At 32.5% G+C, this 16,873-nt stretch overlaps 1 protein-coding gene across 1 annotated transcript; it reads right to left on the reverse strand.

Annotated features, from left to right (window-relative positions):
* Window positions 1-603: 603 nt before the first annotated feature.
* LOC110991982 lies at window positions 604-16,746 on the reverse strand. Its single transcript, XM_022257596.2, has 8 exons — window positions 16,434-16,746; window positions 15,856-16,107; window positions 12,721-12,915; window positions 6,472-12,547; window positions 4,746-4,869; window positions 3,058-3,236; window positions 1,468-1,584; window positions 604-1,245 (listed from the first exon to the last, which is right to left on the reverse strand). Exons 1-8 carry the CDS (start codon window positions 16,608-16,610, stop codon window positions 1,100-1,102), a joined length of 7,266 nt encoding a protein of 2,421 aa, XP_022113288.2. The 5' UTR covers window positions 16,611-16,746; the 3' UTR covers window positions 604-1,099.
* Window positions 16,747-16,873: the final 127 nt, after the last annotated feature.

Consider the following 16,873-nt stretch of genomic DNA (forward strand, 5'->3'; position numbering starts at 1 on the left):
GAATCCAGATAATTTTACAAGGTCTGATTCTGATGTCATCATTACTCATGTGAAATAAAATAAATAACTCGCTACAAAGTCAACAATTATTTCTTGAGCGATACTCTAAAGGAATGCAAGTTCTGATATTATACTTAATAATATGACAATGCCGATATAGATTACCCACTGAAGCACGTAAGCACCCTACTTGACCGTTAGCTAGTCCTTATCGTGAGTCAAGGGCAAGGTTCTTTAAACTAACTTCGAATAATTGAGAGAAAGCTTTATCAAAATTACATTAAATAGATAAATAATCAATATACCATACCTTTTATTAATACCTCATATCGAATAGCAACAATTAATGCACAAAATCATGTTCGTCTATCTATTTATTAGGTTATGTACCTGAGAATAATGGTATTTCTTGAAACACCTAGGGTGTAAATGCTTGGTTTCGAAAAATTTTATTATTTATTAACACAATTTTTACGAAGTCTTCAATTTTATAATTGTATATGTAATGGCGAGTCACACACAAATGTAAGCTAGTTTTTTAGTGACGGTACCTTTGTCAATTTTTTAAAGGAAATGAATTAAAGGAAAATGAAACAAAAGATATATTTCGTAACACGTATATTAAAGTCTCCAAAAGTCAGATCTAAGTTTTTCTTATAGTAATTATTTTAAGTAGCACATTATATTATTAAAGATTAGTAAAAAAACATAACTTTCACTACACAACACTAGTTTTATTATAAGATGAGATGTATGATCTTGTAGGTACAATTTTTTTTCTATACATTATATCGACTTAAATACAAGGTCATAAGTCACCAAGTTATCACTTATTAATTGGGTTTGTAAGTAGAGCGTATTATATAATTCTAGTACTTAAAAAACTTAAGGCACATTTAGGTCGTAAGATTAATAAAAAGTTATTATGACAGACTAAATATTATCACTTAACATAAAAAAAGTAAAAAATTTCGTTAACATCGAGAGTATTTTTGTTAGAATCTCTTTATAAAACAAAAAAAATAGCAAAAAAACTTTTTTTTCTTTTTTATCTTTTTAACTATAAGGTTAACTTATTTTACATATGTTAGTCATTTTTTTAAACTATAGCACTACTAGCCATTAAATTAACACCACAGGTTCCGTCTCCTCTGTAAACTCGATAATAGCCCTGTTCGCCCCACAACGCACCCCAAGAGTTCTTCACTATCCAATAAGGCAGATGCTTGTGGAAGAGAGGGTAGTCTGGAATTTATAAATAGTGCGGGTAAAATTGCAGCTAACATTACATTAGCATTACAACTTATTTACATATACGTACATGTTATATATATTTCTATAAATCAGAAATAAAGAATAATGTCATATGAGTAACAAAAAAACATAGTTTTTTTTTGTTGTCAACAACATTTGAATCCACAAGATGTATTTTTTTTTTGGTAATAAATAATATGATACATTTGTTACCTTTGACACCATATCCCACGATGAGGACTCCGTGATCTAAGTTAGTAGGGCTGCACAACATACGCCACGGATGAGAAACGCCACCCACGTAGAACTGCATCGCGTTCGCATTGATACCTACATTATATAAATTATTTATCAGATTTTTTCCGCGTGATCTATTATTCATTTATAAAAAAAAATTGATTGATTGTGGCGAAATTTAGATTTGTTAGTCAACTGGTTTAATAAAGCAAGCAAAGCTCATTATAGCGTGTAATTGGCTCTGATTTTTTTTTTTTAAACTTGACTCAGTGCCTAGTAAATAGGATCTCCTTTAACAGGTTGTATTGGATGAAGCACTTTCAATGTAAATTAACCTGTAAAAGCATATATACGATTTAGATTTTTTATTTTAGCTAATTTAAATTTGGAAAACAATATTATATTTTATTATACGCCTCTGTGGTTTGGTATTCGTAAGCAGGAAATACGATAAAACATAAATATGATAAAACAGTTCATAATAGTAAACAATAATTAAAGTAGCAGTACTTTATTAATGCCAAAACCACATAAGTAGATAATCAAACACTTTTATTAATAATTAAGTGAGAAGTTTTATTTTTACCTCCTTTTCATAATAACAAAATTTTCTTTCACGGTCTAAAACACAAAATTTTCTTTTCAATACAGTGTAAACAATTTAAGCAGCTATACTTTATTAACGACAAACCCATATATGTAGATAATTAAAAAAAAAAACTTAATTGAGCGAGAAGTTTTATTTTACCCCCTCCTCATAATAATGAAATCTTCTTCCACGTACTAAGACACACATTATATATAATAATAATTAAAATAGTTATTTAAGTATTATATATAAGAGGTTAAATTTAGATCAAAATACGTGATTAAATCAGTCCGCATATAAGCTAAAAGATACTAAGACGCGTCCAACCTCTTTATCCATTACCTAAGGGACGCTTTCCTGTAGTTAGCCCGTTCACCGTTGTGAGAGAATTGGGTTCAAATTACTCTAATTGAACATGTGCTCTTAGGGTAATTTGACGATAGTCGATTAGTAGGGTTAGATATTCTTAGTAATCTCGAGGTGTAGAAATATTTACTACAAGTATTTTCACAACTGTACATAAAAATTCAGAGTAGCTTTCCGATTCCTTAATTTGTTATCGGGTCCATGATATAATGTAATCATAAGTAACATTTTTCTTTTGATTACCAACAAAGTTCCCTACCGTATGTGTTCCGTAAAAATGTTTCGTTGAAATGTGCTAAATTTGAATAAAAATTATGAAATCGAATCCTAATTGCTCTTAACTAAGGGTTTAGATTTAGAGACTTAGCGCTAAGTATGACACATCAAAAACGCATCTAACAGCGGATATAATACTTACCGCTAATCTCTCTTTCTATTACGTATACTCCTATTAAATATACTTTTTAATTATCATTTCATAATCGACAAATTTAATTTTACAATATTCATATTAATTTGAGGAGATCCAATCTTCAAAAAGAATATTTTTAAAATAAACTGCGCTGCGCTGCGGATATATCATTCAATAATTTAATAAAACTTTTCCTTACCAATCGATATAGGGCCATTTTGAGTGAGCCATTTGGCCATATCAGTCTCATTCGACGAGATATTAAGTGCTCCACTTATGTGAACCCTTGACAACGTCTTGTTGTATACACATTTATCGTCGACTCCTTCGTATGGATAATCGGTTTCAGGTTCTAAGCCACCCAATTGTTCAATTGCCCTGAAAAAGAAAATATACAAGTAATATGAGCACGAGGAATAGTTCTATCCGAGTAACTGTTTTACGATTAAAAAAATTAATCGAAGAAATAACGCTGATTTTAGTCAATTATAATATTTTTTTTAAATCTAGTTTAGTATTGATTATTAGATTGTGATTTTTAATGAAAGATTCCAAATATATCGGCAAAACTTAATTCATAATACGTCTCTTTATATTACTTCGATGTCATTTTGTGTAACCCTAAAGGCGAATAAATCAATTTGTTTGTAAGATCGCAGTTGCCGTGACCCAAATATGAAAACAATATATAATATGAAAGTTTTCGTGAACTTATTTTGCGATAAGCACAATCTTAAGGTTATAAATAGAGATAATACGATATTTTTATGAATATTCTCAACAGTTTTTTTGCACAAACAAAAGCTTCTACAAGCAATTTAAGGTCATAAAAGTTTATAAATTAAAATGTCATTATTATATTTAATTGCAAGGCAACAGGGTTATATTTGTATTTTATGTATCAGATAAGGAATATTAAAAATATTCCTTGCATGCTAATAAAATAATGATTAAGAAACCATAAACCTTCAAACACATAAGAAGCATAAAAATTCAAACACACCGTAACATTTTGATTAGTTTCTTAAATAATTAAGATTGGTATTATTAATAGAAGATTAAATGTAAAGTTTTAAAAAAAGTTATATTTTTTTTCCTTCAGTTAATTGGACTATACATATATATAATAATATATATAATTGCGTAAATAAATTGTAAAGGCAAAAATGTAATGTTTCTTATGCATATTATATAAAATGTTTATATAAACTCATGCATTTGTCACTTGATAGAGTACAAAATGCAAACTAATGCTAATAAAGTACTGCGTGGTATTACCACTATTAAAAGGATTTGAAGTAATATTGTTTGTAAAACAGTGAAAATTTCCAATAGACTATAATGGATTATTGGATTTATTTTATATAATAAACTTAAATTTTAGTTAATAAACTCAAAACAAAGGTAGCGGCCGTTATTTTTAAAATATTTATACTTTTAATGGTTTTGCATGCAGTTAAAAGAAAGTTATTGTTATTTGAAAAGAAATAATTTCGTTTCGTATATTTGCTAAGATAGTGGTACAATTAGATAATTCTAAAAATACACACAATCAGCCATATATAAATAGGCATGCAAATGTCATATAAATTTTCATAATGTCATATAATAAGATAATAATAAATTATTACGTTTCTAGAATTGGTGTTGACAAACCTATGGTCTAAATACTCGCCCACAAATAACGACATCGAAGGGGCTACCTACCTCATATTTAGTCGTAAAAACCGATAATCATAATAGCCGATGACGTTGTTATTAAGTACCTAATAGACTTCAGCCGGGACCTTTGATTTTGGTCAATATAACCGGTATGTTCTAAACGATGTCGTAAATGGTTTTGATTGTATTTTATTTTATTCATAAATATTAAATAAATAATTTTACCTATAAGCATTATCGGGAAGACCGCCGTTGCAGCCCTCGTCAAGTTTGTCACAATCCACCAACTCTTGTTCGGAGAGAGATACAAGTTCACCCGTTTTAATCTTCCACTGTCCCTCGACGTTGCCTACATAGACATAAAATGGTCTAAGACGTCATTATATACTATGAATTTTTGGTTGGGTTAGGTTAGGTTAGTGTTGGACTGTTCGGCCTTTGGGACGGACCTGGGCTTGCCTGAAGTTATAAAGAAGGCGGTGGACGACTTGGACAAGTGGACCGTTCTAACAAGATTCTGTGGCGTGGTTATGCGGTTCGCGAGAATGTAAAAAAAAATAAAAAAATTATATATAAATGGAAAAAAAATACAAAAGGAGAAAAAGGGAGGAGGAAAAAAAAAAATAATAATAAAAAAAAACAAAGGGACTAATTACTAGTGTGGTGTGTAATTATTTAAATTTTAATATGTTAAGTAAACAGAGAGAGTCGCGAAAGCGGCAGTCGCTAGACGGGGCGCGGTGAAAAGGCCTAGCTGTTACCTGCCCTCGTCTCATAGCGAACAGTGGGCCCTGGTGGTTTTAGTGGGTATGGGGTCATCGTATTTTACGGCCTTGACCCCCACACTCCCCGCGCCACTTAACAACTTGCCCAGGCGCGGGCGCCCGTAATCGGGTTTCCCCAGGTTAAAAAAAAAAAGTGTTGGACTGTTGGTGCCAGACGACATTCATTCAGAATGGATGTGGCTGGCACTGCAGGCGATATGGAGGGTTCAGGAGGAATTTTAAGTGGGCCAGGTTTCTCCCCTCTGATTAGCAGAGGGATAAAAGTTAACCATCTCCACAGTCCCCGCGATAGCGACTGCATACGGTCGGGGCCTGCATTTGTGCATTTAAACCGCCATTATAAAAAAATAAAAATTAATTTGGACTGTTGGAACCGATTTTTACTTCCTTATTTTATTACGAGAGGCCCTTTTATTATTACTACAAAATTTTATACAAAATATTGCACTTGTTTAGTCTCAGAATAAATTGTTTTCATTAAATAGTAATTTTATTATAACGTCCACGTACATTCTAACAGGAAGGTTTTCTGGGAAACAGTCTTGTTTTATAGTTATGAAACAAATCCCTACAAACACAAAATATATACTAACGTATATCTTAATATATATATTTCTTGTGTGCGTGTGTATGTGACTGAACTCCTCCTAAACGACTGGACCGATTTAGACGAAATTTTTTGTGTGTGTTCAAGGGGATCTGGGAATGGTTTAGATTCGCAATTTTGTCTGCTGGGCAATGTTTTTTTAATTAATTTTCAATTTATAAGTTGTTGTTGATTTTGGAATGTTTTACATTGGATCCGACAGACGGCGCTACCATCGCCGTGTTAAATTTTAAATAATATTCGAATTTTAATTTTAGTCTGTCCCGAAATTTAAAAAAAGTTTAGTTATCATTGTGTTATATCGTGTGTGACCATGTGCTGGATCGTTAGATATTGTCATAACATTTGAATAATAATTTTCATCAAAATGGCTTATTAAAAATTGAAATTGTTAAAATAAAGACGTGTAGACAGGACAACGTCTGTCGGATCCGCTAGTATACGTATATATTTCAATTGAATGTATACCTGTCGGTGTTATTGTTGTATATGGTATAATTATCACAGGACCGACGAAGCCAACTGTAATGGTAATGTAAATAAAAATAGAAACAATTACCAGTAACACTGAAGGCCCAGCAACTGCCACATGAACCTTGATTCTTCACTTCTGTTACAGCACCATACGTTCTCCAATCAAATTTATCTGGTATTTTCACATCCGGAATTTCCGCCATCCTCAAAGGTATTTGATTTTGATCTCTTAAACCTGGCTTTAATCCTAAGTACTTGTTGCTAAACTCTTCATAAGACAAATCGGTGAATCTCGTAACTGCGTAACGAGCTGTTCCCCTCTCATTCACGTTCAGTTCATGAATTCTTTTAACGTTGTTCTTAAATATGTCAAATCGTTTCGCCATTTCAGTATGGTCGTTAATATAATCAGGTCTGTAAGTAGTTATAAAGTCGAAAAATAATTGTTCGGCTTGCAAGTGCACGTAAATCTCGGTGTTAACACCTTCCTCATAGTCACAGGACACACGATAGTTGGGCGGATGATCCGTCCAGGGGCGTATCCAAACGTTGACTCTACAAAATCTGTTATCGCCCATATTACTAACTAAATTGCATGTATCATTCAAGCTTAATGCTAGGCAATCTGTATTTCCTATTTCAATTTTCATGCGATAATGTATGCCAGCTATAGTTTGCTTTTCTAACGAAAATATTCTTACAACTTTCTGTCGGCGGGGGTGCGGATATTTTGCCTCGATGTGTTTCAGTGCCTCTTTCGCCATCTGCATAGCTTGTTCGGGATTTTCGAATTCTACATGGGCTTCTAAAGGTGTTTCATCATCTTGACAATTTACTTCAATATTGTTACCATTATCTAACCACAAACGCTGCCAAACAGTCGACATACAACGTCTTCTTGGTAAATGTTCTAAAAACTGGCAATTTGTAATATTGTCAATCGCTTCATATTTTAGACAAGACGTATAGCCGACTTCAAAGTTAATGGTTGTAACACGACCACTAGTTATTTTAGTTGAATAATCATTTATTTGTAAGAGTCTCTGTTTGTATTTATGCTGTGACATCATTTCCAGTTTTTCTATAGATTCTTCGACTAAATTATGTATAGTAACCTCATCTGATGTTGCGTTCGAAACGTGCAGAGATATAGATCTTCTCTTTCGCATCATATGTGGAAGTGAACATTTAACTTTTAGTCTTTTAATTTTGTTCGTCTTTGCTGTTGTCCAAATGTAAGATGTACATGATTTAGATGGTCTCATCGAATCGACAGTACAAGGCGTCTGCAAGTCATTTATCATTTGAAGGCTAAATATGTCGAATTCTACATCTTTGCTACAATTAGTGAATGCTATAAGGAAACTCAACTTGATTGGAACTTGAGAATCCAAACGCGGTACGAAATGAGGTTCTCCGTGGGGTACAATCTTATTTTTAATTTTAGGTGAAGCTTCTAATTCCGTAATAGAAGCTACAATAAGATCCTTTATTGATATACCCGTTACCGTGGGAAAACTTTTCTCATCATTACATATAACATTAATGCTGTGTACAATTAACTCATCATCTGGCGACGAAAGTATCTTAACAAAACAAATTTTATGAAACATACCCGATAACTCTTCACAATCAGCTAGATCAGCTTCATCTTGATGCCGTAAACAGTATGTGTGTGCAGTTTCAATGTACATTCTAATTATATTCTCATACATAACTGTTTTACTTTGAAATGCGTGGATTGTTATAAGCTTTTGTAAATTGTTAGTATTAGAATTGTCATTAAGATATTGAACAGCACGAGAAGCGAAGTAGAATTTAGTATCATCATCGACGTAATCTTCACCTGCATATCTTTTCGTTCTAGTCTGTTCAAGTTTATTTAAACTTAAAAAATCTTGAGAAGACTGAAAGAAGTTTGGATCTTCCTCGGATTCTCCTCCCACTAAAGTATCCCTTTTTTTCCTTGACGATTCTTTTATATTGCAATCTATTTTAACATCTCTATTATTGAGCCAAGGTTGCTCCAAAATTTCAGCGTGACAACTAATGACATCACCGTCAACTTTGCAATCTGAAGAGCTCTCTTCGGCCACAGCTTGTAATTCGCAGTTCGTAGGAGCAGCTTCAAAATCAATTCTAGTAATACTTCCGGCAACCACTTGTGTTGTAACTTTCTTAATATTCAACAAAGTGTGGTGTTTAGTTGAACCTGAACTTTGGACGTATTTATTTAATGATTCTCTTGCTAACGTCAGAAAACGAGGATCATTAGGATCTTTTTCGGATTGTCCTCCCAACAAGGTCTCTCTTTTTTTCCTAGATGCTTCTTTTATATTGCAATCTATTTTAACATCTCTATTATTGAGCCAAGGTTGCTCCAAAATTTCAGCGTGACAACTAATGACATCACCGTCAACTTTGCAATCGGAAGAGCTCTCTTCGGCCACAGCTTGTAATTCGCAGTTCGTAGGAGCTGCTTCAAAATCAATTCTAGTAATGCTTCCGGCAACCACTTGTGTTGTAACTTTCTTAATATTCAACAGAGTGTGGTGTTTAGTTGAACCTGAACTTTGGACGTATTTATTTAATGATTCTCTTGCTAACGTCAAAAAACGAGGATCATTAGGATCTTTTTCGGATTGTCCTCCCAACAAGGTCTCTCTTTTTTTCCTAGATGCTTCTTTTATATTGCAATCTATTTTAACATCTCTATTATTGAGCCAAGGTTGCTCCAAAATTTCAGCGTGACAACTAATGACATCACCGTCAACTTTGCAATCTGAAGAGCTCTCTTCGGCCACAGCTTGTAATTCGCAGTTCGTAGGAGCAGCTTCAAAATCAATTCTAGTAATACTTCCGGCAACCACTTGTGTTGTAACTTTCTTAATATTCAACAGAGTGTGGTGTTTAGTTGAACCTGAACTTTGGACGTATTTATTTAATGATTCTCTTGCTAACGTCAGAAAACGAGGATCATTAGGATCTTTTTCGGATTGTCCTCCCAATAAGGTCTCTCTTTTTTTCCTAGATGCTTCTTTTATATTGCAATCTATTTTAACATCTCTATTATTGAGCCAAGGTTGCTCCAAAATTTCAGCGTGACAACTAATGACATCACCGTCAACTTTGCAATCTGAAGAGCTCTCTTCGGCCACAGCTTGTAATTCGCAGTTCGTAGGAGCAGCTTCAAAATCAATTCTAGTAATACTTCCGGCAACCACTTGTGTTGTAACTTTCTTAATATTCAACAGAGTGTGGTGTTTAGTTGAACCTGAACTTTGGACGTATTTATTTAATGATTCTCTTGCTAACGTCAGAAAACGAGGATCATTAGGATCTTTTTCGGATTGTCCTCCCAATAAGGTCTCTCTTTTTTTCCTAGATGCTTCTTTTATATTGCAATCTATTTTAACATCTCTATTATTGAGCCAAGGTTGCTCCAAAATTTCAGCGTGACAACTAATGACATCACCGTCAACTTTGCAATCTGAAGAGCTCTCTTCGGCCACAGCTTGTAATTCGCAGTTCGTAGGAGCAGCTTCAAAATCAATTCTAGTAATACTTCCGGCAACCACTTGTGTTGTAACTTTCTTAATATTCAACAGAGTGTGGTGTTTAGTTGAACCTGAACTTTGGACGTATTTATTTAATGATTCTCTTGCTAACGTCAAAAAACGAGGATCATTAGGATCTTTTTCGGATTGTCCTCCCAACAAGGTCTCTCTTTTTTTCCTAGATGCTTCTTTTATATTGCAATCTATTTTAACATCTCTATTATTGAGCCAAGGTTGCTCCAAAATTTCAGCGTGACAACTAATGACATCACCGTCAACTTTGCAATCGGAAGAGCTCTCTTCGGCCACAGCTTGTAATTCGCAGTTCGTAGGAGCTGCTTCAAAATCAATTCTAGTAATGCTTCCGGCAACCACTTGTGTTGTAACTTTCTTAATATTTAACAGCTTGTGGTGTTTACTAGAACCTGAACTTTGGACGTATTTATTTAATGATTCTCTTGCTAATGTCAGAAAACGAGGATCATTTGGATCTTTATCGGATTCTCCTCCTGGGACATATCTTTTTTCTTTTGGTGACTCCTTGTTATAACAAGTGATATTAGTTATTTCTTTAAAATTCATCCAAAACTTTTCCCAAATTCGTGAACTACAATGAATTACTGTTTTAGGGCTTTCCGTAGGAAATACGCTAAATTGTATAGTTGTAACAGTTCCAGAAACCACTTGCACCGTCACGTGATCAACCCGTAAAACATTATGTGTTTTATTATTTCCAGTATTAATTAAAAATTGTGCTAATGATTCCTCAGCTAATAGCACATACTTTGGATCGTCTGGGTTTTTTTCTGACGGGCCACCAACAAAGTGTGAAGATCTTTTTTTTCTTGCTAGGTTTGCTAGGTTATCGTCGTTATCACAAGTAACATTAAATTGTCTTCCATCTTCTAACCAGGGTCTATCCCAAACCACCAGTTGGCATCTTCGAATAGGTTCATTATGTAATAATTTGCACGATTCAATGTCTATGTAATTTTTTAAATTTTCTTTACATTCCGTATAGCCAACCGTAAAGTTTATTTTTGTCAGAAGTCCGGCAAATAATTTTGTTGTAATGTTATTAATATCAACAATTCTTTGTTTGTTGTTACGGTTCGAATTTATTTCTAAGAATTTTAAGGCTTGGTTTAGCATACCGGTAACTGTTGAATCTTGAAGGTTCTTATATTCTTGATTGTTTATATTAGTAAACGTTTCTTCAATCCCTCTATTTTCACATGAATGTAAAATTTTTGTCTCTTTTATCCAATGTCGTTCAATAATATTAATTTCACAAATTTTTGAACCCTTGTCTTCGATAATGGTGCAATTATGTCTTCTTTTAAAAGACACTGATTTATTGCAGTTAGTGAATACGATTTCAACTAAAATTTTTGTAATAATACCAGCCTCTTTCCTAGTAGTTGCATCTAAGACCCGTTTTACTAAAATCGCATTCTGATTTGTAGGATCACTTTCTACCTGTTTAATTGCTTTGTTTATCATGTGTGTTAATAAAATATCGTCTAAAGGTACTTGAAATATTTTACCAACATTAGAAGTCAATTTTTGATCATCATAACAAAAAGTCGTTAGAATTTGGGTAGATTCTGTCTGAGTTAATTCAATAATTCCATTACATATTTTACTTATACCATCAAGATTTTCGCACTCTATTTCGTTACACGGTATAACAACCCGAGCTTGTATATAGTAGAAATGTTGATAATTTACGATTTCTTCCTCGGCTGTAACAACTTCTTTTAATTTTCTATTCTTTGTTTCAATATCCATTTCGTTCAAATAATCAACCATATTTTGAGCTAAAGAGTATATTAAGTCAGCATTTTTTATATTCTTTTTCAACTTATACAATTTTTCAATAACAGCCAACATCTTTAAATCACTATCGTAACTTCTTTTAATGCGAGGAGTATCATCTGGAGAATTAAAACCAGCCGAATTCAAAATTTTAAATAAATCATCGATTGCTTGTTTTTTTTCCTCAGACAAATACGATGTTTTATCTACACTCGGTGACGGATTTGCAGTATTGTATGGATTTTCGTTATTTTTTTCTTTTGTAAGGCTAGAAGAAATAGCTGGTTTTGAGTCATCAGTTTCATAATAGTTTGTATGTGTGTGAATAACGTTTTTAAGAGTTTCAACTCTATGGTGAGGAATAATTTGTTCCTCTATGTTTTTAACTTCATTCTCACTAAGAATTTTGTCTCGAGGTAACTGTGTTTCCAATTTCAGATCATGTTGAGCATTTATAACTTCCTCTTGCAAAAAAGGAACATCATTGAATTTATCTGTAGTTGCTTTATGATTGCCATTAATGACTTTAATTTTTAATTTTAATTTTAACTTTGTTGTACCGTTGGTATCTGTAACAACTTCGCCGTCATCACCAAATAACCAATGTTCTGTACAATTATTAGCAGTAATTGCTCTATATTTTGTTCCATCAGTATATTTAATCCAGGTTTTTTCAAGTATAGTTATTTTACAAGCTCTGTTTTCATAACACGGTTCTCCTTCTGGCACTGGACATTTATCAAAATTAATCTTCAAAATCAGGGTATATTTAATACCACTTACTACCTGTGAACAATAAGTACCCTAATTATTCATACTATATCGTGATAAAATAGTTAAGATCGAGAAATAATTTTAAGCTAGTTTTACATTCTAACTCTTCTGTAAATAGTTAATTGAATAAATCAACAAAGTGGCCACCGTAATCAAAAATGCCTGGTAGATAAGGGTTTTATCACCTGAACTTGTCTCTCTATATCAACAATAGTTTCTAATATATGTTTTGAGCCAGGATCATGTTTATCCAGATGTTTTATTGCAAGTTCAGCAAGTTCTTGTACTCCAGCGGCTTCAGGATTGACGTGGTCGGCGCAGCCAGTGCATGGTACATCGTGTCGTCTTGGAACAGCTATAAATTCTTCACCAGATATAACCTAAATAATAAAAATTATAATAGGAATTAAATCTTCGTTAAGCTAAGTCATTTTATTTCATATAATATCAGTAGCAATATAATTACGCGGCTTACATGCAACAATGCAGCTATATCTACACTATCCACTTACGAAATTATTTAAAAAAAAATGTATGTATTCCCTAATAAGAATTAATCAAAACTGATAATACATATGAAGATAGTAAATTTGAAGTATGTATTTTCTAGTTAATAAAATAATTATTAATAATATACAAATCGTATAATATAGTTGTTGCTGTTAATACGTGTCAGTCACGTGTTGCTTTAGTATCTTCCTACAGCTGAATCATAGTTACGGAAAATAATTATATAAATGTAAAATATTGCATGATTTGAAGGTTGTTTCTTAATAACCATAAAATATAATTTACTATAGTAAATACTAAAGTAGTAGGTATATAAATGTACTAGCTACTGTTGATATATGTATATATATATACATATACTATAAATTACATTAGGACTAGAAAGAATCCCTGTTAGTCAGTTTTTTTCAGTTATCTATTCACCAATTCTACAAAAATCCAAGTTTATTTTAAAGGACTCTTTTTTTTACTTACTTTTATTAAAATTATTGAATTTAAATATGTGAAATGGGAAAATATGTGGCAATTGCCAGAATTGCAATATTATTAATAATATTTTTAACATCTTCAAAAATTCTCAAGTATTTATAATACGTTCATAATAATATAATCTTGTGTACAGAAACTAAAATATCAATATGTCGGTACCTAATATGTTATGTAAAAAGACACCTATGTTAAAACTGTAAAAACTGAATCATGTTTGTAAAGAATGCAAACATATATCAAGAAATGTCATGGCACTAATTATGCATACAATTGTTGTTATTTGCATGGTATGCAAAATATGTACCATTCCGAATTGATAATTACAAACAATGAGGTGATTTATATGAACAATACAGCAATAAAAATTTCTACCAATTTTGTAAAGCTATTTAAGATTATTTAAATAATATTGTTTTTGGTTATACGCAAGTCCAATAAAAAATTGAGTAATACTTAAACAATACAGATTAGAGAGAGTTATTTTATTTTACTACCGAGGAATACTCATATAGGAATTGGAAATCACATTATTAAAATTCATACAATATGAATACAAAACTAATTATACTATTTGTATAGCTGAATTGACGTTACGTGAATTTACGTTTTCGTATACTTTACAATCTAGTAGAGAATAAATCTAGCCAGACCAGGGTCTGAAGGTTCGAAATAATTTCTATCAGCCCACAGAAACGGTTCCATCTAGCTGTTTCAAATTTTTGGTTTTTGGTCAAAAATGGATGACAAAATGGGTGAGGTTGGTTTTAGTCCAAAGTTTGTGGACCCTTCGCAGTGAAATTTTGAAACATCATCTATTCGGCGAAGCTGCACATTGCTCTATCTCTAACATTCATACCACCAAAAAGCCCACAGCCCGCCAAACTTTAACCAGCAAGGGCGGTGATGGGAGGTGTTAAGGCGTTCCAATTTTTAATTTGGCCAAAACATTAACTCAATTGTTTGACGCAACCGCTAGCCGTAAACCGAAAGCGCTATGTTGAAGAAATGAGACTATGGTTTTGGATTTTCAATCGGATCGGCTTATACAACGGGGTTTACATATATCGGAGAGGCAGCGTGAAACTGTCGCATGAACAGAAGAAATGAATAATTTTCATGAATTTCCGTCTGAAATATCGCCAGGATATTTATCCGTGAGAGGAGAAAATTTCAAATCATGTACTGTGATTCAAGTTGTTACAGTTAATATATAATTATATAATTGGAATCTCGGACTCGGCTCCAACGATTTTCATGAAATTTAGTATACAGGGGGTTTCGGGGGCGATAAATCGATCTAGCTAGGAATCATTTCTAAAAAATGTTATTTTATTCGTGTTTAATCAACTTAAACATAAACATTTTTTTTTGTAAGATCGAAAAATATTATTCATATTTCATCATTTTATTAGGATGTAATTCGTATTTAAATATGATTTTCAAAAGACACAATTTATAAAAAAAAAATACCGAGCGAGGCTCGGACATCCAGGTACTTATTTATTAAAGACGTAAGCTTTGAACAACGAGACGAGTTTGTTTACTTGGGCTCGACGGTGACCAGTGATAATAATCCCAGCCAAGATATCAGTAGACGCATTATAATGGCAAATCGCTGCTACTTTGGCCTTTGCAGATATTCCCGATCGCGACTTTTCAGAAGTAATACCCAAGCTGTATAAAACTCTCCTGCGACCAGTGCTTGTGAAACCTGGCCATTAAGCGAGAAAGACTAGATTTCTCTCCTTATCACAAAACAGTTCATCGAAGAAGAATCTTTGGTCCTGTTTTCAACGACGGTGTTTGGCGTATTCGCTACTAAAGATTCGCTAATGAATAACTTTATAACATCCTAGACGAAAAATGTAAGGCTAAAGTGGCTGGGACATGTGCACCTAATGGCAAACGACAGAACCCCAAGGTTCCTACTGAACTCACAGTCCAGTGGCAAGAAAAATCCCCGTAGATTGAGGCTGCATTGGTGGGATGGAGTTGTCAAGGACATTGAAATAATAGGGGGTTTACAATTGGTAGATTGCGATGGCTAAGTGTACTTGAGGAAGCTAAGGCCCACAAGTGGCTGAATAACATTAATGATGATTGTTATTTATAAGAGTAGCTGCAGCTAGTTTTGTAACTAATATCCTGGTAAAAAAATATTTTTTATAACATGTTTTATAAATATAAATATGTACATTAATTTCAACTACACATTTTGTAGTATCCATAAATTTGTAGTATCTATAAATTAATATTTAATATTTGATTTTATTATTATTAAAAACCTCCTATCACATCTTTATATCATTATTTATACAAACCCCTTCAGTTTTTTCTTCATTATCCAGTATAATTGGTGGCTGCTTGGTTATTTCATCTAAATCTGGATTGTATGTATTTTGAGTAATAACATCTTCTACTTCCTGGCATACTGGCTGATTCTCAATTGAAATGCTCCCTTCTGGAAAATCTCTAATGTCTGCTGTACACATGACACTTTTTTTATCAGACTGAATGTCTTCATCGCCACCTCTGAGCACAGCTTCTATGTGAATAATATCATCATCAGGATCCTATAGAAATATTAAGTTCAAAATAAAAAAGAAATGTTTTTGTTAGGTTTAACAGTTAATAAAATACTTAATAATAATTTCTATTTAAAAATATGTAATATGTATGTTATATAAATGTTATAAAAATGTGTTTAATGTGGCCTGTTACTTATAACTTTTTGATACCTACTTAAATAAATAACTAAAACAACTTAATGTTTAACTGTTTTGTAAGTTGATTTCTAACAAGTAAAACTGTGATACTGATAAGTAATAGTAGTGCAATGTTGTACAGAAATAAAAATGACAGTAAATTAAATATTTTCTTAAAAATAATAAAAACTTACAATTTTCACTGCTTTCTCTAATACACCTTCATCATAGACATATGGATGATTTGGAAGATTGTTCAGGTACTCAATGAAATCATGAATAATTTTTTCTTTCTTCTCTTTACTAAACTCAGACAATGCAATAACTGATATTATGCATTGAATAAATAAAAACGCAATTAACTTCGACATGACGTAAGCCGTTTAATATGTATTAGATCATTGCGGTAAGTCTAAGCACTACCGAAGAACTACGATGTAGTGAATCAACTAACAATTTATTTGTACAATATATAAATATATATAAATCCAAAACCATACTACAACGAACTTTTAATGTGTTTTGATATTTGATTACAAAAATAATCAATGACATTTACCGATTCCAAAGATGTTCAAATAGTCAGTTGTCAGCTATCAGCTGCCATTTTGACGGATCAATAGGATGTCTATCG

The sequence above is a fragment of the Pieris rapae genome, chromosome 1 (genome assembly GCF_905147795.1).
Source record: "Pieris rapae chromosome 1, ilPieRapa1.1, whole genome shotgun sequence".
In the NCBI taxonomy this organism is placed as follows: domain Eukaryota; kingdom Metazoa; phylum Arthropoda; class Insecta; order Lepidoptera; family Pieridae; genus Pieris; species Pieris rapae.